We start from the raw sequence: 21,983 nt of genomic DNA, 5'->3' as shown, positions 1-21,983 counted from the left end.
TGTTCCAGAGCCGCTGAGAAAGAAGGTGTTTAATTCACTGCACTCGCTAGCTCATCCCGGAATCAATGGATCATTAAAAATGATCTCTAAACGATACGTCTGGCCGTCGATTAATAAAGATTGCCGAGAATGGGCGAAATCTTGCATCGATTGCCAGAAAAATTCAGAGACACGTGTCATCACCGATCGCTAGTTTTGAACCTCCAACTGAACGATTCGAGCACATTCACATCGACTTAGTGTCTTTAAAAACATCAAGAGGCTTTAGCCAGTGTTTAACGATCATCGACCGATTCACGAGGTTTCCTGAGGCTGTCCCGTTATCCAATGAAACCGCAGAAATGATAGCGCATGCACTATCGCTGCACTGGATTTCACGCCACGGAGTACCGAAACGCATTACTTCGGACCAAGGTCCGCAATTCGAATCGTTGTTATTCTAATCGTTGATGAGAATGTACGGAATAAAACACTTACATACCAGGCCGTATCACCCGCAAGCCAACGGTCTCGTCGAACATTCACATCGTCAGCTGAAATCAGCACTTTTGTGTCACCAAGAGTCATGGTATGACGCATTACCAGCCGTTTTGATCGGCTTACGCGCTGCTTGGAAAGAGGACATTCAGACGACCCCGGCTGAATTAGTGTACGGTGAGCCAATTTGTTTACCTGGTGAGTTACTCACTCCCAGTAACAAAACTTCACCTCATGACATCATTAACACATTAAAACGTTATTTCAATTCATTGGCACCGGCCGAAATGTCGCGTCACGGCAAGCATTCTGTTTTCTGTTTCAGGAACCTTAGTACTTGCAGCCACGTACTGGTACGGAATGACCAGGTTGGTCAATCTTTCTCGCCGCCGTACGAGGGTCCATATCGTGTAATAACCCGACACGATAAATACTTCATCGTTGATTTTCGTGGACGACAAATCGCCATTTCTGTGGACAGATTAAAGCCGGTCTACGAGGAAAATTCAGTCGACACGACGACGATCATAACAAACTCCCAACCGATTAACACAGCAACCGAGACCGTAAAACGCCAAGTCCGATGTAATATTTAAAAATTTACACGATTTCATTTTTTTTTTTATATACAAGTTTTTTTCTACGAAGTAAAAATTCACCACTTTATTATACTCATTCATTTAATTATTTATTTATTTATATCATTTGTAAATATTTCGTTACTTTAATGATCGTGTATTGAATTTAAAAAAAAAAAAAAAAAAAAAAACAAAGGGAGTTCTGTAGCGTTGCTACTAGGTGACGCGATCGATAAAATTCGACAGTTTCCGTCGAACATCGATTTATTCATTTATCCATCTCTACCACAGTGGTGGGGACAATTAGTAATAGACCGTGGGATTGTACACACACATCCAGGCCGCTTTTCTTTACTATATACTTACAATCACTGTGTTACTGTCGTTTATTTAAATAAAACATTTGTTTAATTTAATTAGCTGGTTTCAATAATTTATATTATCACCTCAACCACTATATATATATATATATATATATATATCTGGCATATATATTGCGCCGCTACAAGTAGCTACTTCCCACTCTGCTACGCAAAGTTCACTTGGTAGCAGTCGAGTGATGACTGACGATAACGTCCGTTGCATTTGCTTTTAATACTTTTACTATAAGTGTCCATATCCAAGAAGCTCGCACGCTCTAGCGGTGAGCGCGGAACTAACTTTCGCTCACTTACTCTCTCCCGCCAGATTGTCGGTTGGCGAGCGTCTCACGATCACTCTTACAAATTTTTCCCGTTGCCTTTTCTCTTTTAATTACTTTTTTTTTCCACAAATTTCTCCATAAGATAACACAAAATTTCACGTATAAAATTATTATTTCTTTTCTTTCCCAGAATAAATTTGAATATATAAATAATTACTAATCATTATTATTTTGTTTTTTCAAAGTTTAGAAGAAAAATAATTTTTTTTTTGTTATGGTTACAATTCTTTCGAATTCTCAGCAAGATCAGGAATCGCAACATGACTTTGAAATTAAAGAAAATAAGATGGAATTAAACTTTTTCGAATCCTGTTTTATTCTCTTGAATCCTTCGCGAGAACAGAAATTCAAAGTTATTTTAGAATTAAAAAGAATTAGTTAGAATTAAACTTTTTCCATTCCTCGTTTATTCTATTGAATCCTCCACGGAAACAGAAATTAAATATTATTTTAGAATAAAAAAGAATTAGTTAGAATTGGACGGATTTTTGCAATAACGTCTTAACTTATTAGGTTAGTTAAGACGTTATTGCAAAAATCCGTCCAATTAAACTTTTTGGAATCCTCTTTTATTCTCTTGGATCCTCCCCGGGAACATATATTCAATATTATTTTAAAATTAAAAAGAATTAGTTAGAATTAAATTTTTCCAATCCTCTTTTTTTTCTCTTGAATCTTCCACGGGAACAGAAATTCAATATTATTTTAAAATTAAAAAGAATTAGTTAGAATTAAATTTTTTTGAATCCTCTTTTGTTCTCTCGAATCCTCCACAGGAACAGAAATTGAATATTATTTTAGAATCAAAAAGAATTAGTTAGAATTGAACTTTTTGAATCCTTTCTTATTTTTTTCAATCCACCTCGAGAACAGAAATCGCAGCATTATTTTAGCATTAAAAAGGATGAGTTAGGTGTTATGTCCGCCGCTTAGATTTAATTTAATTATCCGGCATTTCTCCCTTTGGTAGCGATGGAAAAATTTAACGAGCGATTTTGGAGGATGCGGACAACAGTAAAGAATACGAGGAAGATTTTCGCTTCCTGTATTTATTATTTATTGTCGGTTTTTCGAAGTGTACGAACCCAAACACCTTCGAGCTTGGTCACGTTGGATTTATATATCGATCAATAGAGAAAAGATATTTTAAATGGCTCTCACTTACCATTAGATGAGTCTTTCTTCTAGTACGGCAGTTTGTATCCCTCCAGAACTTTGCAGCTCACTCGGCCTCTTCTTGAAGGAGTTGGTTGAATGGGCGCGGCTGGGGTAGTAGGATAGAATCTTATGTGCTTTTCTCGAATGAACTCACTAAGTTAAAATTATGATCTTTTGTCTGTTTATTTAATTTTTCAATTACCGCACTTATACACTATCACTGTCACAATGGTTTGCACTTATAAAAAATATAAAACCATTTAATTTGATTATTATTAATTTTAATTATTTTTAAATACGTCCTTATGTAGCCTTATGGCTTTTTATGCGCAGATTTTCTCGACCCGAGATCAGACTACAATTACACTTGATTTTTGTGTCACTATACGATCGAGTCGGAATGATTTTTATAATAATTGTAAATAACAAAATAATACCGCTACACGATATGAAAATATCGGCCAAGTACCTTAATCAATTTACAATTTAACTGAATGAAAATATAAGATAAACTGCTGTTAATAAAATAATACCGCTACACGATAGGAACTATCAGCCTAGTACCTTTTATTAAGGACGGTTACTTATTGCCTTGTCTAGGACAGATTTTTGCAATAAGATTACGGGTTATCGACGCCGTTTACGCGGACCGTAGGACTCGAAGTTTAAAGATCTGATCAACAACCACGACACCGTTTACACGATATCGTACGACTCGAGATCTGAAAATTTGATCAACTTCTAAGGTCCTGAGCCATGGTGTTCAGGCTATTTAAAAACTTTGATTGATGTTTGATGGTAGTAATTAAATTGTTGTCATTGGTGGAAAATGACGACAAGTTTTTATTTATTCGTCAATCGTTATTGCAAAAATCGACGCGCTACTTTTATATGCATGAGTGATGGTAGAACTGACGCTGCGTTTTCGCGTGCTTTTGTAAAGAGGAGTTTCGTAAATTTATTTATGAAATAAAATAAATTAAATGAAAAAATTTATTGGACATAACATAGGATTAAAAATATTTAATCCTTTTTTATTCTTTTTAATCCTAAAACGATAATAACTTTTTCGCTAGATGAAGGAGAATTAAAAAGGATTCATTTTATGTTTGATCTGAATCCTCCGGAGAATTAAGAGTATTGAAGAGTATCAAGTAGTATTAAATATATGTGCTTTTTTAATTCTTTTTAATTCACTTTTTCAACCAGGGAAGCCTTAAAAAAGAGTGTTATATGGGTTTGTACAAAAATATTGAATCATTGGAAATGTTGAGAATAGCAAAAGTTTTCCAATTTAATCGTAATTTGCTTTTAAGTTCTTATATCATTTAAACACTCAACATTTTAATATTCAGAAAGATAAAAAAGTTACTTTGGACCGCTTTGTAGATTTTTTTAATGTTAAGAGTACGACCTAAAATATATTTAAAAAAATTTTTAATGGAAACAAATAACGAGTTGAATTTGTAGTCACTCGGTTCGCTCAATAATTATAATGATTTGAAATACAATCTGCATACTTATGTTCATCACAAGCTTTATAAATAATTTCATTTATGCGGTCTTTTATCTGTTCATTGGCAGTTCGTGTAGGAGCTTGGCGTTTTCTTACTTTGCCAGGAGTTTCTAAAACTGCCCCTTCAATGGCTAAATTGTGGAATTTTATAGCACTGTCCTTTCCTATACCACACATAGCAGTTGTTCTGTCGCTGTAATATACAAAAATTCTTAAAGATTTTTCGATGACACAATGGGAAGTGAAGGTACTTCATTATACTTTTCATAGATTTACAATTTTTGTAATTACTGTATTATGAAAATGTTATTATTATAAAGGAATTAGAAGTTCAGCCCTATCTCGTTCCTTCTCGTTAAATGAATAAACATTGTGGATTATTGCCTGCATTTGGTGATTAAACGAACGACCATGATAATCAGAAACGTGACAATCCCAATCTTTTAATATCTAACGTTTTTTGGGAGTCTCATCTGATCTTGTTTTTCTCATTGTAAAACTAAAAAAAAAATCGGTCTGTCAGTTGACCCTGCGGGCTAGCCCCAAAACTTCCCGCTGTTTTCGAGCTCAAGAACCTCGAAAACATTATTGTGAATACACTTTCGAGCTCTTCGAGCTCAAAAATACGTTTGTATGCTGTTGTTTTCGAAAAAAAACGTTTTTTACCATTTTTTCTCCAACGATATCTCTCAAACGAATTAACCGATTGAGACGGTTGAGGTGGCAATCGACGGATTTTATCAAGTTCTAAAGCTGATCAAATTTTAAAATTGATTTATCGAGTCGATTTTGAGATATTTCAAAAAAACTAAAAAAAAAAATTTTTTTAATTCTTTCGACAACGGTTTCTCTTGAACGAATGAAGCGATTTTGATGGTTGAGGTGGCATTCGACGCGGTTTAGAAAGCTCTAGAGCCCAGTCCATTTTGGAATCAATCCATTGAGCAGATTAAAAGATATAAAAAAAAAACATTTTTGACAAAACTTAATTTTTGGAATATCTCTGAACGAGCCCTACCGATCAAGCTCAATTTTATTTAAGCTTCAAGGTATTGACAAGCCGCGTCGAATGACACCTTACAGTTCAAAATCGGTTCATCCGTTCAAAAGATACAGGTATTTACATACATACATACACTCGGACATCATCTTGAAATTAGTCAGAATAGCTTCCTAGGACCTCAAAACGTCGACATCTGATGAAAATTCGATTTTCGTAAATCGGACTGAAACCAATAACTTCCCGAATTTTTGAAAATTTACAATTTTCTTAGCGGGAAGTGAAAAATAAATGTTAAAAAAACTTGATATTACATGCATAATAAGTCAATTAAAAAAAAAATACATCTTAAGCTTTAACTAAAGAAATGTGAACAACATAATTATCATTTTAATAACATACAGAACTATCCAACTTATAGACTAGAAAAAAATTTGCTAAAATTTATATTCATTTCTGAATTTCGTTTTCTGTTATTTATTGTAAAAGTATAAAATTTCATAGATCTTATTAAAATACTTACCAACTGTTTGTTACTAGTGTGATGAATTAAATATAACTCAAATACGTTTTTTTTAATAGCACAAAAATAGACGATCAACTTCTTAAAAATAATCACTAAGATGGACACGCTAATTTACTATAATTAGTTTTAAAAAGATTAGTTTTATTGAAAAATAAATGTTTAAATTACCACAACTCAATGTTTATTTTATCACTCCGATTGTACTATGAGAAATATTTTTTTTTTTTAATTCAGACTAATATAATCATATAAAATAATTGTGTAATAATTCAAAAATGATGTAGAACTGTTATAGAAATTATTTCAACAAAAAAATGAAGTCAACAAAAAATACAACAATTCTTTTAACATAATCTACGAGGTTTTGAAAGTTTCCTTTGTTCCAAAAGTTCCAGGGCCTAAAATGAGTGAAGTCTGACATCTACCCAGTTTATCTTCTATTTTCCTTATCATTAGTCGGTGAATTACCAACTGCTGTCTTAAACGGGATATATTTTTTGAAGCTGGCTGAAAATATGTGTGTTCTGCGGTACGCCGTGACAATAGTCATCTACAAAAAAAAAAATAATTGTTAGTATTAGGGGAAAAAAACCGAAGTTTTCCGACGGTGACTTACGCTCTGGGACGACTTTATTAATTAATTGATGATTTCAAGTGCTCGCATAATTAAAAGACTTAATTTAATAATTATTTAAAATATTCTTATACTCAATTATTCACTTTCAATAATATTCTCGCTCGGTAGTCTCTGCAATCATACTACCACGTGTTCACAAACAAATTCAAATCAGTGTAATTTATTATAAACTCATTGCAATCAATTAAACTAAGTGATCTATTTTCTCGAGACTTGATGTAGTCAAATATTTACGCGTTTGATGCTCATAAAAATAATGACTAACCCAGTGAACACATGACCTTATTTTGACGTCATACGTAGGTCATAGAAATGTCACGGCATCTGATGTAAATTTGATGTCAATCTGACGTTCTGCATGACTTTAATATGATGTAAAGCTTGTGACATCATATTGATGTACACATGACTCTTGTATGACGTCAGAGTGATGACTTATGTATTACGTACGTTTGACATAAAATCTACATCACATTATTACGTAGTAATAAAGTCATTATCGTATATCATAATGATGTAATTTTCAAATCATACATTTATGTCAGTAGCAAAGTCACGGTTATACGTAATATGGATGTCACTCTTAAATCATATCTTTACATCAGTGACAAGTCATTATTTTACACAATGCTGATGTGATTTCCGAGTCATAGTTTTTTATCATCTATTTATTAAAATAAAACAATCATAGAATGAATTTTCAAAAATTTGTAAATGTGTAAAAATAACAACTAAACGTCGTAGATTTTTGGGTCCAAAGTAATCGATAAACTCGATAATAGATTATTCAGACGTTTTAGATTGAAACATTAGCATCATAAAAAAATTAATTTTATTTTTTTAAATGATATATTGAAATCATCATTTAGGATGACAAAGAAAATGTAACGACAGTTTGAACTCTTTTGATATTAAGATTATAAAGTTTAGTATCGCAATTTTTCAATCGACTAAATTTCATTCGATTTTGTGCAATTGTTTAATATTTCGCAAAATTTTAAATAAGATTTTTTAAATTTCACATCACAACAAAAAATTAAAAAATTTGATGAAACTTAATGAAATTTTAAACAATTATCATCGAGGCCGAAAAATACTGTTTCTATAAATTTTCATATAAGTTCATAAAGTTTTTTTAAATTTTGTAAAAATCTTTCACGAAAACTTATGAAAATTGTCTTTTCCGGCATTTCACTCTAAATACATCAATTAAGCACGAGATTTGAACTCCCGTGATGTGGACCAGTGAGCAACGTTCAAGACTACCAGCCAAGTAGTCCAGTCGATGCGCACGAAAAAATGGTCAAAGATCATTTTTTCGGTGGGTAAAGATCGATTTTGAAAAATTTTTTTTTCAAAATACTAGAAAAAATATAAGGAAAAAAGTTACCATAAATTTGGAGGGTGATCTTTTTTTTTTTATAAAAAAATTAGATGTAAAATGAAATATCTCTAAAAGTATTGAGAAGTTATCGAGACAAACTGGTATCATTGTTTTTGGGATTTAATAACGAACAAAATGAATTTTGAACGAAGTCTCTACGACGAATAGTTGCTGAGATAAAAATTATTAAAGCGCGAAAAACGAAAAAGCGCGTCATTTCGTTCGCGCGCGGATAAACAAAAGAGTGTAACTCGGCAGCAAATCGATATTTTAACAATTTTTTTTCATTATTCTCTTAGTAAATCATATATCAACCATAAAAAAATTTGGTAACTTCCAAAAAAATTTTTTCGAATTTTAAATTTAAAAAAAGTAAAAATCACTTTTTGTTAAATAAAAAATAGAAAAAAAGAAAAATAAATAAAATGACCTAATGGATAATTTTGTTTGAACCATTACCCAAATAATTACGGGTAATGACAGTTAAAAAAAATTTTTTTTTCATAAAAAAACCCGTTTTAAAAATTTTTGAAATTTATCAACAATTAAAAAAAAAAAAAAATATTTTTTTTGATACGACAGAAATTCATCTCGCGAAATTCTGAATCGAATGGTATATACGAATTTTTGTCGATTTTTTGAAATTTTTCCTTTATAATTTTCAATATAAGGACTTAGAAAAATTTCTTGCTACGGGACTTTAAAAAAATAGGACTTCGGATATCTTCGGGAATTGCCAGAGAGAGAAAGTAGTCATTATCCGTTAGAAAACGACACTACGTCTTATGCCTACTTTCTCTCTCTAGCAATTCCCGAAGATATCCGAAGTCCTATTTTTAAAGTCCCGTAGCAAGAAATTTTTCTAGGTCCTTATATTGAAAATTATAAAGGAAAAATTTCAAAAAATCGACAAAAATTCGTATATACCATTCGATTCAGAATTTCGCGAGATGAATTTCTGTCGTATCAAAAAAAATATTTTTTTTTTTTTTTAATTGTTGATAAATTTCAAAAATTTTTAAAACGGGTTTTTTTATGAAAAAAAAATTTTTTTTAACTGTCATTACCCGTAATTATTTGGGTAATGGTTCAAACAAAATTATCCATTAGGTCATTTTCTTTATTTTTCTTTTTTTCTATTTTTTATTTAACAAAAAGTGATTTTTACTTTTTTTAAATTTAAAATTCGAAAAAATTTTTTTGGAAGTTACCAAATTTTTTTATGGTTGATATATGATTTACTAAGAGAATAATGAAAAAAAATTGTTAAAATATCGATTTGCTGCCGAGTTACACTCTTTTGTTTATCCGCGCACGAACGAAATGACGCGCTTTTTCGTTTTTCGCGCTTTAATAATTTTTATCTCAGCAACTATTCGTCGTAGAGACTTCGTTCAAAATTCATTTTGTTCGTTATTAAATCCCAAAAACAATGATACCAGTTTGTCTCGATAACTTCTCAATACTTTTAGAGATATTTCATTTTACATCTAATTTTTTTATAAAAAAAAAAAGATCACCCTCCAAATTTATGGTAACTTTTTTCCTTATATTTTTTCTAGTATTTTGAAAAAAAAATTTTTCAAAATCGATCTTTACCCACCGAAAAAATGATCTTTGACCATTTTTTCGTGCGCATCGACTGGACTAAAGAGGAACCGTGTTCGAACCCAGCAGACGCCCAGGATTTTTATATTATTTAACGTTATCTAATCTTGTTTCTGAATTCACAATACATTCGCGCGGTAATAATCAGATCGAAAATTCGGTATTTCATTTTTTTTTTTTTTTTCAAAAATATTTTTTCTGAATTGATAATTTTGACATCACCCATATGTCATATTGACGTCATAGAATGTTACACAGACATCACATTGACGTCATGTATACGTCATTAGTTTTACATCATAATCTTACGTAAAAAAGTGTGAAATAATGAGTCACACCTGACTCATTCGTGACTTATATCTTACGTAAATGATGACTTAGCGTAAAGTCACTCTGACGTCAAATTTACGTAAATGTGTTTACTGGGAAGTGTTCAATAATTAACTTCGCTCAGTAACCTCTGATTTCATGTTACTTATTCTCATGGCATTCTTACAATAAACTCAGTGTTTACATAGACTCAATATAATTATTACGATACATTACTCGAGCTCAATGGTATATTATGTATTCAATTTATCACGTATTCCTGAGCTTAAACATTTTTCAGTATTAATTAATTAAATCAACGATTTAATTATGTAATCCAGTGATATTATGTGCTGTGACGAATAAAAATATTGTTATATTTTCAAACATGCGTATTTTTCCACTATCCCAACCACCAACTAGTCCTGGCATGTATTTATAATATTATTAAAACAATGGGGATAGAAACAACAAAAAGAGTATCATGCAGCAAAGACAGCAAACATTTATTATTATCCTATAAATTTTCCAAGTAATTTTGACCTGAGAATCGAAAAAACGCAAAATAAATTTTTGCCGTACTTAACGATAAAAATCATTTAAAATTACCTGTTTGCGGATTTTGACACGGTCAGCAGACGGTACAAGGAATGTCTAATGTAATAATTTAATCATAGTTAAAAGTATAAGTATAGATTAATGTTTGGATTACTGTTTATTGCTTACAAGTATGAATATTGATTAAAGTATAGCTTTATTATTAACACCAGTTTGTTGAAAAAAACTCCGAAACTGCATAAAATGTTTTCTACGTGAGTGAATCAGCTCGGAGCGAGTAACCCTGGTGGTTTTGAATTACCCTGGAAACACCCTGGAATCACGCTGGGTTTTTTTTTTCATTTTATCACCGTGATTCCACGGTGGTTACACAGTGTATCCACCCTGATTCCACCCTTATTAAAGAAAGCGATTTAAAACGATTCGAAAAAAAAAATTTTAAATACTTTTTAATGCTTTTGAATACGTTGAATACCTTTAAATCCCTCTTCTTATGGGCATTTAACATTGCAAATTGTTTTAAATCGCTTTTTTTAATCAGGGCACGGTAGTTACACGGTGTACCCACCCTGATTCCACGGTGATTACTCGGTGTACCCACCGTGATTCCACGTACACCGCGTAATCATCGTGGATAGACCTCGGAATCTCGATAAATACACCATAAAATGGGAAGAGCGGGGTTGAATACTGTCTTAGTTGTTTTTTTTTGGGACAAAAAAATTGAGAATCGAAGGTTTTTGATTTCGGAAAAATTACGGTTTTAATGAATAAACTGAAATATTTCCGAAGTCAATATATCCGAAAAATTTTTTGTATTTTTTTCTGAAAATTACGTTTAAAAACACAAATTTTGAAATAAAAAGTGCCCAAAAGTTAATTTGTGAAAAACTTATAGCAATTTAAAAAAAAGAGCGGTTTTTTTCAAAAATTCGTAACTTTTTTTTGGGTTGAGTAAAAAAATCTGAAAAAATTAAAAAAAATGTCTTTGGTACGATAGAAAATGATGAAAAAGTTTCAGCGAAATAGAAGGGGGTCGGGTCAAAACCTCAGTGATTTGACATGGAATGCCGCATATAGACGTATACTCTTGGGTAGTCATGACATAATAACCTGAACATAAGGTCACATTAGTAGGTAAGTTACGGCAAATTATTGAGAGTAATGGTTATCTGTGGTTCACAATCTCAGACAATCTTTATTTGCAGTTCCAAATATTCTTGCTTGCATTCCCAGATATCCGTTGCTTACAATTCCCGATTGCCAGGAGTCCCGGATATCCGGTGCTTATAATCCCAGATATCCGTTGCTTAGTCCGAGATATCTATTAGTTACAATCCCGAATATCCGTTATATAGATTCCCGGATATCTGTTGATTACAGACCCGGATATCCATTGCTTACAGTCCCGGACAGTCACGGATTTGTCCGTGGATTAGTGTTAATAGCAGTACCAATGCTCCGGCATGAGCCAAATATCCACAAAACACCAGATAAAAAATGATTTTGTATAATTATATATGAGTCCATATATAACCAGATCTGACAATTGGCCAGATCTGATCATATAGAATCATATATAATTAGATATAATCATGCATGAACGAATATAGTCATTTTTAAAATGTCATTGAAAATATTTGTAAATTATTAATTAACTCATTTAATTAGGATATATTGTCTTCATTAATATAAAGGTCGGTTTAATTTAAATTGAGGAAAAAAAAATACTAGCGGTTAACTATTATTATACTAACCCTCGCAGATTTGAATCACGGTGGAAACACGGTGGGTTTGTTCCATTCTACCACTGTGATTACGCGGTGTGTCCACCGTGATTCCACGGTGGCTTGACCACTGTGTATACACGGTATTTCCACTGTGATTACGCCGTGGAACCACGGTGGTGAAATAGCACAAAGCCACCGTGGAACCACGGTGGATAGACCGCGTAATCACAGTGGAAACACCGTGTATACACAGTGGTCAAGCCACCGTGGAATAACGGTAGATACACCGCGTAATCACAGTGGATACACTGTGTATACCCGGTGGTGAAATGGAACAAACCCTCCGTGTAACCACGGTGGATCCACGGTGTTTACACTTTCACGGTGTTTCCACCGTGATTCAAATCTGCGAGGGAAGGGATCAACTGTCCAATTAATGAACCACGTCGATGTTGCTTAACTCTGGTAATCGCTGGATAGTAGTCGGATCCTCTAGTCTGCTATACACTTATAATAAAGAAACATTCATGGCATTACTTAACTCAAATAATCAAATTGATACATCCTACGTAAATAATGCACCTAATAATGAATTGAGTTTTGTACATAAATTACAATAGAATTCATTAGATAAATATAATCAAATCTTTTTATCTATAAACTTATAAATATCCATCTATAAATCGACATTGATTTATACTTATAAATTTTTGCCGAAACCTTTGAATATTTTTTAAGTACTGGGGATTTAAGTTTGATTGATAGTTGACAAAATAAAAATTTAATAACATTAATATTAAAATTGTCACATTATTTTATATATATATATATATATATATTTGTATATATTGGACCTATATACATCAGTCATGTCTGACCAGATCTAATTATACCTAGCCTTCATCAGTTAGATCTAATTATATATAGACTTATGTTACGTTCTGGCTCTAATTAAATTTAAATAAAAATTTTTAGAAATTTTTTTTTCGAAGTCTCGAATTATTTATTCGCCACAGTGGGCGAATAAACGGTTCGACACTTCTTATAATCATAATTAATTAATAAATTAATAAATCGTTACTTTGTTGGCGATATTATTTTTATTCACCGCCAACAATGTAACGGAAATCTCTTGCGATAAGAGAGTCGCCGTGGCTCGCGGATAGTCTAAACAGATGACGATGCATGAGACCCGGGCCACGACGATTCTCTCATAGGAAACCTGAGATGCAACGTTAACAGTTTTGATAATGTATTATACCAAGGAGCGACAGAATCAAGTCAGTCGATCACAAGATCTAATAGAGCTAAGAACTCTATACAAATCCGCTGGCTTGATCCTGTCACTCGGACTTTAAGGCAAAATATATATATCTATCCGTATTTTTTTCAAAATACATTTTCCTTTTTTACTTTGGGCGCCGACACTGGCAGCCTAATATTCTCACCTGCTTTGGGCGCCGACACTGGCAGCCCAAGCACTTCCTTCCTGACTTCCAAAATTCATGCCGAGAAGCCGAAGGGCAGGTAAAAAGGCCCAATTACGTCGGGTTCTTCGTACGATCCATGAGGATCTCGGTCGTTCAGTTCACCAACGCCGCCGCCTAGAAATCGTTGCCGAGGAAGTTCTTCTCGATCCAGTGACATTGGTTATTCCAAATTCGGGTATCGCGTTAAGTGAGGTTCGGGAGTTGTCGAGCTCTTGTGTTGTTGAGCCGTCGAGCTCTTGTGTCGTTGAGCCATCGAACTCTTGTGTCGTTGAGCTGTCGAGCTCTTGTGGTGTGGTCCAACAGCTGGAGTCGCTCGTCCTTACGGAGGAACCGAGCCTTCAAAGCTCTTCCTGTGCAGAGGAGGATTCACGGGCGAACCCAGTCTTCTGGACTGGTATTAGTGAGGGTTGGCAGTTGGATCCAGTGGACGTACCATCCGTCCATCCACCCAGTGGGAGCATCCCTTTTCACGATCCTCGTTACGGGTACTACTCAGAGGCCTATTTCAAGGCCACCGGCCGAGACGCATACGCACCAGCGGAGGCGAAGAAGTTACGCAAGAAAGGGATTATTTGGGCTGACTTATGGGGCCCATAATCTCCACCATGGTAAGTCATTGAACTTTTTGCCTAAAATAAGAGAAGGTCAACAGCTGACGCACCTGGGGTCTATTGACACCCTAACGACGTCAACCTGGTCAAATTAAATATATTCTGTAAGATCAATAGATAAGCCAGAATGTAACACTTATATAGAATTAGACCTGATCATATATAGGCTTATATATGATTATATCTAGTCTTCATCAGCCAGGTCTGATCAGATCTAATTATAGATAAGTTCATATATGATTAGACTTGATCATATATGGGCTTATATATGATTATATCTAGTCCTCATCAGCCAAGTCTGATCAGATCTAATTATAGATAAGTTCATATATGATTATATATGATCTAATATACACTTATCAAAAAATTAAAGGAACAAGAAAATTTTATAAATTTTTTAGTGATTTTTGGAAGGCCGTATTTTGGTGAAAAATGATCGCATCGAAAAAATAAAAAAAGCAAATTGAAGCTTGAAATCTCTAGTTTGAAGATCTTCCAGCAAAATATTTTTTTGAGCCACGGTTTTTACGGAATCATAAGAAAAAAGTCGAGACAAAATTTTTCTAAATTTTTTAGTTTTGTTTTTTAGGTCTACGGGGCCGGGAACAATGTTTCCAAAAAACGAATTCATAGCTCGTTTAGGAAATTTATTCAGCCACAATTTGCTTTTTTTGTTTCTCTGTACGACAATTTGCTGCTGAGATATCAGCCTTTAAATGAAAAAGGAGCCTTTTGTCTTTGATTATTGATATCTCAGCAAGTAATGGTCACACAGTAATTTAAAGGGCAGTTTAATAAACTTGAATAAATTCCCTACAAGCTACATTTTCGATTTTTTCAAAAAAAATTTTTTTTTCATCCTTGATATCCATTTGAAAAACCCACAAAAAATGACCATTTTCTGGATTTTTAGTCAACTCATCGCTACTCTGCAAATATTGATAAAAAAAATAATGTTGCCAGGTAATTTTACAGCTTAATGTACCCCCAAAAACCCTGGAAATTTTCAGATTGATCCATTGAACCGTTTGTCCGGTCCGATTGCTCAAAGTTTTGCAAAACAATTAAAGGAACAAGTTTTGTTCCTTAAATTGTGTAATCATTACCAAAATGAAAAAATTAATTTTTTTCGGATTTTCTTTCATTTTTGCGTTAGTTATTCAGTAAATGTAGGGTCAAGAGGAAAAAAAAAAATTTTCCAAAAAACGAGACCAAACAAGAATTTTTTTACATTTTTTTTTTTTTACGTTTCATTCGGGGGGTTATTTTTTTTTTCGTTTTTCGGAAAAAAATTTTTTTTTTTCCTCTTGACCTTACATTTACTGAATAACTAACGCAAAAATGAAAGAAAATCCGAAAAAAATTAATTTTTTCATTTTGGTAATGATTACACAATTTAAGGAACAAAACTTGTTCCTTTAATTGTTTTGCAAAACTTTGAGCAATCGGACCGGACAAACGGTTCAATGGATCAATCTGAAAATTTCCAGGGTTTTTGGGGGTACATTAAGCTGTAAAATTACCTGGCAACATTATTTTTTTTATCAATATTTGCAGAGTAGCGATGAGTTGACTAAAAAACCAGAAAATGGTCATTTTTTGTGGGTTTTTCAAATGGATATCAAGGATGAAAAAAAAATTTTTTTTGAAAAAATCGAAAATGTAGCTTGTAGGGAATTTATTCAAGTTTATTAAACTGCCCTTTAAATTACTGTGTGACCATTACTTGCTGAGATATCAATAATCAAAGACAAAAGGCTCCTTTTTCATTTAAAGGCTGATATCTCAGCAGCAAATTGTCGTACAGAGAAACAAAAAAAAGCAAATTGTGGCTGAATAAATTTCCTAAACGAGCTATGAATTCGTTTTTTGGAAACATTGTTCCCGGCCCCGTAGACCTAAAAAACAAAACTAAAAAATTTAGAAAAATTTTGTCTCGACTTTTTTCTTATGATTCCGTAAAAACCGTGGCTTAAAAAAATATTTTGCTGGAAGATCTTCAAACTAGAGATTTCAAGCTTCAATTTGCTTTTTTTATTTTTTCGATGCGATCATTTTTCACCAAAATACGGCCTTCCAAAAATCACTAAAAAATTTATAAAATTTTCTTGTTCCTTTAATTTTTTGGATAAGTGTATATTAGATCATATATAATCATATATAATCAGATAAAATCATTTTTTATCGGACATCATTTGTGTCAAATTCTGAAATAACAGATGATTAAAAATAAAACGTTTGCACTTCTGAAAACAACTTGAGTAATCAAAGTAACCAAAAAATATGTTTGGAATTATTTAATTTTATTGAATATTTGTTTTGACAGGCACAAATATAATATTAAACAAAGATATTTATTTTTTTTTCGGTCTACACTTAAGATAAGACACAGAACTTGCAGTTATTTCAGACAGCTAACATAATAAAGAAACACTTAAAAACCCAAATTATGATTGAGATTAATGCATAATAATTTAAGTTACAATAAACTTCGTGTGGAACTGACTAGTAAGTACTTAGTATCTGTTCCAAAATATTCATTTATTAAATATTAATCATTATTCAATATAAATGTACAAATTACTAATATTCTAATTTATTAGACATAAAAACTTTCAATTTAATTTACGTGGTAAAAAAGGTAAAAGCGATGCTTTTTTTTCTCCAGTATTGACTTTTGCAGTCAGTGCCAATATCTTTTCACCACGTTTTGATTATCTTGCTTGCAAGTATGTCTGTTTGGGTGAAATTTTGTAATTGATTCTAAACTATCTTCCCAAGATGCTAGAGACTTGAACTTTAGAACATAGCTCGGAATTAGATGATAATACAAGAAAATAAATAAAATAAAAAAAAAAATGAAAAAGGAGAAGCAGTAGAAGAGAAAGAAAAAAAAAAACAAAAACAAATGAAAAAAAAAGCATAAAAAATTCACATTCGTTTGTCTGTTCGGTACAAATTTTTATAATCAATTTAATACTCTTTTCCGGATGAGTTATATTTTTAAATATAGTTCACAACTGGGTGACAGATAAAAATAATCCAGCTGTGATTTGTTTAAATATTTTTAAGTATAAGTCTTTAAAGAAATGAGTTTGGTATATTATTGGTAGGTAGATATAGTGATTGTCTATTCCAGACATGATCAAATGAAAAGAAACTGAAATAAACCTGAAATTTGTCAAACGTCTCTGTCATTATTTTATCCAGGTGTTTAAAATCGATTTCAAAATTTCACACACAATACTTAACAGCAGGAAATAATTATCAAAGTAAAAAACAAATTTTTCATCTACCACGTTTTTAAAACGGGCTAAAAAGTATAAAATAATTTATCTGAGCCTTGAGCAAGCCATGCGTAAGTACCTACCGTGAGTTATTGTTGCAAGAAATGCGTCAGACAATTTTCCATTGTACCATGTTCACGATATTTAATATTCTTGCGTACGATAGTCTTGCAAATTAATGATTGTGAATTTCTACTTGTAAGATTTAAAAGGAAAAACGTGGGATGCATGCAATCATAACTACAAGAAGTGTAGAGAGGAGCTATTAATCAGAAAACTTGCACATCGGTTCATATCATTTGCAGTGCAATAAAATTGTTAGTTAAACTATTAATGCACCAATTATCTTTTGCATGCACCTCACGTTTTTTGTTTAAAATCTTACAAGTATTTTGATAGCTATTACAAATTCACAATCATAAATTTGCAGGACTATCCGTAAGAAGTTCGGAATTTTATGCGGTTATAAGTCTTTATAAGGCTCAGACAAATTACACTAATGCAAAAAATTAAAGGAGCAGAAAAATTTTATAAATTTTTTAGTGATTTTTGGAAGGCTGTAACTTGGTGAAAAATGATCGTATCGAGATTTAAAAAAAAAACATTTTACAGCTTGAAGTCTCTAGTTGTGGTGCATTTTTTTCAAAATTATTTAAAAGCTCCGGTTCTTGCGCAAACATGAGAAATGCCGCGAAACAAAAAATTTCTAAATTTTTTTTTTTTTTCCGAAGAGCCCACGGACCGCAGAAAAATTCTTTCAACTAAACGAACGTACAGCTCGCTTAGGAAGTTTATTCAGCTTCAATTTGGTATACTGTTTAACCTCGTAGGACGTTTTTTCGCAGAGATAGCCTTTAAACAGAAAATGATCCTTTTGGCTTTGATCATCGATATTTCAGGTACCAATGATCGCACAGAAAGTTTAAAGGCGGCCGTGAAAACTTTAATAAATTCCCTACAAAACCCTGTCATCATTTCTTGAAAAAAAAACTTTTTTTTATTTTTAACATCCATTAGAAGTAAGTACAAAAAAATGACTTTTTTTGGTTTTTTAGTAAATCAACCGCTACTCTGCAAATATCGATAAAAAAAATAATGTTGCCAGGGACTTTTTTAGCTTAATGTACCCTTAAGACCGTTGTAAATTTTTTAATTGATCTATCGGATCGTTTTTTGGGACTCATCGATCAAAGTTTAGCTAAACAATTAAAGGAGCAAGTTTTGTTCCTTTAATTGTGTAATCATAATCAAAATGAAAAATTTTTTTTTTTTGGACTTTTCTCAAATTTTTGCGTTGGTGACTCAGCAAATGCAAGAAAATGACAAAAAAAATAAAAAATTTCCGAAAAATGTCAAAAAAAAATTTAGAACACGAAAAACAAGTTTCAATTTTTTTTTTTTCTTCGATTTTTTTTGACATTTTTTGGAAATTTTTTATTTTTTTTGTCATTTCCTTGCTTTTGCTGAATTTCCAACGCAAAAATTTGAGAAAAGTCGAAAAAAAAAAATTTTTTCATTTTGATTATGATTACACAATTAAAGGAACAAAACTTGCTCCTTTAATTGTTTAGCTAAACTTTGATCGATGATTCCCAAGAAACGGTTTGATAGATCAATTTAAAAATTTACACGGGTCTTGGGGGTACATTAAGCTAAAAAAGTCCCTGGAAACATTATTTTTTTTATCGATATTTGCAGAGTAGCGGTTGATTTACTAAAAAACCAAAAAAAGTCATTTTTTTGTACTTTCTTCTAATGGATGTTAAAAATAAAAAAAATTTTTTTTTTTAAAAAACGATGACAGGATCTTGTAGAGAATTTATTCTAGTTTTCAACGCCGCCCTTTAACTTTCTGTGCGATCATTGGTACCTGAAATATCGAAGATCAAAGCCAAAAGGATCATTTTCTGTTTGAAGGCTGATATCTCTGCGATAAATCGTCCTACGAGGTTAAAAAAAAAACCAAATTGAAGCTGAATAAATTTGCTAAACGATGTATGCATTCGTTTAGTTGAAAGAATTTTTCCGCGGTCCGTGGGCTCTTCGGAAAAAAAAAAAAAATTTAGAAATTTTTTGGCTCGCGGTATTTCTCATGTTTGCGCAATAATCGGAGCTTTCAAAAAATTTTGAAAAAATACACCTAAACTAGAGATTTCAAGCTGTAAAATGCTTTTTTTAAAATCTCGATACGATCATTTTTCACCAAGTTACAGCCTTCCAAAAATCACTAAAAAATTTATAAAATTTTTCTGCTCCTTTAATTTTTTGCATTAGTGTATTTTATTCTTATTAGTCCGCTTTAAAAACGTGGTAACTCTTTTAAAATAAACCAGTGAAATTTTACTGACTCACCAGTGAAAGTTACTGATTAAACCAGTAAACTTAGATGGTCGCTCGGCTCTCTAATTAAACTAGCTCAATTCACTGGTTGAATCAGTGGAACACTCCGGTGCCGCATACAAATATGAAGGAAATAGGTTATAAATTTTTAGTCTCGATTAATTATATTTCATTATAAACATATTTTTTAAAACAAAGTGAAAAGTTGACATTTTTATAACTAAATGATTCTCAACAATGATTATGTTTAATTTTTAATTATTTGGTGATAAAATGAACTTTTGGATAGAGTATCATCATTCTAGATAATTGGCTTGGAATAATCCAATTATAATAATCTTTATTTCCATATACTCTACAACTTCCGTTTTTTTATTTTAAATAATCTAATAGTTATTGAACATTTAATTTTCAAATGTCACTTATGATTGAGATTAGTTCCAAACTATTAAATTAATTCCAGAATTATTTATTTTTATACTTTGTAAAAATTTTGATCCTAATGCAATTATTATTGTCACGTAAAACTGAGTTGAAATATAACATAAAGATAATAATATTACTTATTTATTGACGTAAATTTACACTTATATTCAGATTTTTTTCACTTGTTTACATTTTTTTAATTTACATATTTTTTAGTTTACTGGTTGAAACCAGTGAACGCGACAATCACTGATTCGATCAGTGAATTTCACTGGTTTATTTGAAGAGAGTATACTAAAAATTTTTTTTTTATTTCGATAATTATTTCATATAATGCATAAACTACTATGCAGGCTGGAAAGATCACAATTTGAATTATTAGTTTTCTGTCGGTTCTCTCAACTCCTTTAAAGTATGTTTTTGATTCTCCTATAATCTTCTTAGATTTCTATTGATGCTCTTACATTCTTCTCATGTTTCCTTTACTTTTTTTATTTCTCTATTAACTGTTCTGAGTCCTCTATACTGAGTGGCTACAAAGCAATTATTTCAATATTCCCTGATATTTCCTGGTTTCCCAGTAAAGTTTTGTACATTTTTCCTTCATTCAGAAATTTTACTTGCATCATTAAGATATTTCAAGTTATGATAATTTTTTCATTGTCAATAATTAAATCTGATGATTCAGTCATGTAACAAACCGAAAAAAAGGGTATCAAATAACCCTCGCAGATTTGAATCACGGTGGAAACACGGTGGGTTTGTTCCATTTTACCACTGTGATTACGCGGTGTATCCACCGTGATTCCACGGTGGCTTGACCACCGTGTACACACGGTGTTTCCACTGTGATTACGCGGTGTATCCACCGTGATTCCACGGTGGCTTGACCACCGTGTATACACGGTGTTTCCACTGTGATTACGCGGTGGATACACCGTGATTCCACGGTGGCTTGACCACCGTGTATACACGGTGTTTCCACTGTGATTACGCGGTGGATACACCGTGGAACTACGGCGGTGAAATAGCCCAAAGTCTCCGTGGAATCACGGTGGATGCACCGCGTAATCACAGTGGAAACACCACGTTTACACAGTGGTCAAGCGACCGTGGAATCACGTTGGATTCACTGCGTAATCACAGTGGATACACTGTGTATACCCGGTGGTGAATTGGAACAAACCCACCACGTAACCACTGTGTTTACACTTCCACGGTGTTTCCACCGTGATTCAAATCTGCGAGGGAAATTAATATCCCTCGCAAATTTGAATCACGGTGGAAACACCGTAGAAGTGTGAACACCGTGGATCCACCGGGGTTACACGGTGGGTTTGTTCCATTTCACCACCGGGTATACACAGTGTATCCACTGTGATTACGCGGTGTATCCACCGAGATTCCACGGTGGCTTGACCACTGTGTATACACGGTGTTTCCACTGTGATAACGCGGTGTATTCACCGTGATTCCACGGTGGCTTTGTGCTATTTCACCACCGTGGTTCCGCGGTGTATCCACCGCGTAATCACAGTGGAAACACCGTGTATACACAGTGGTCAAGCCACCGTGGAATCACGGTGGATACACCGCGTAATCACAGTGGTAAAATGGAACAAACCCACCGTGTTTCCACCGTGAT

At 32.6% G+C, this 21,983-nt stretch overlaps 1 protein-coding gene across 1 annotated transcript; it reads left to right on the top strand.

The window, feature by feature from the left end:
* Nucleotides 1–455: 455 nt before the first annotated feature.
* Nucleotides 456–1,073, top strand: LOC130676365 (uncharacterized). Its single transcript, XM_057482518.1, has one exon. The coding sequence runs from the start codon at nt 456–458 to the stop codon at nt 1,071–1,073; it is 618 nt and encodes a 205-aa protein (XP_057338501.1).
* Nucleotides 1,074–21,983: the final 20,910 nt, after the last annotated feature.

This window comes from Microplitis mediator, chromosome 10, assembly GCF_029852145.1.
Source record: "Microplitis mediator isolate UGA2020A chromosome 10, iyMicMedi2.1, whole genome shotgun sequence".
In the NCBI taxonomy this organism is placed as follows: Eukaryota; Metazoa; Arthropoda; class Insecta; order Hymenoptera; family Braconidae; genus Microplitis; species Microplitis mediator.
Note: the sequence above shows the minus strand (reverse complement) of the source record. Positions and strands in the feature narration are given on the sequence as shown.

Excerpts from the sequence above, each read along its gene's own strand:
- LOC130676365 (XM_057482518.1), top strand. The coding sequence starts at position 456 with ATGTACGGAATAAAACACTTACATACCAGGCCGTATCACCCGCAAGCC.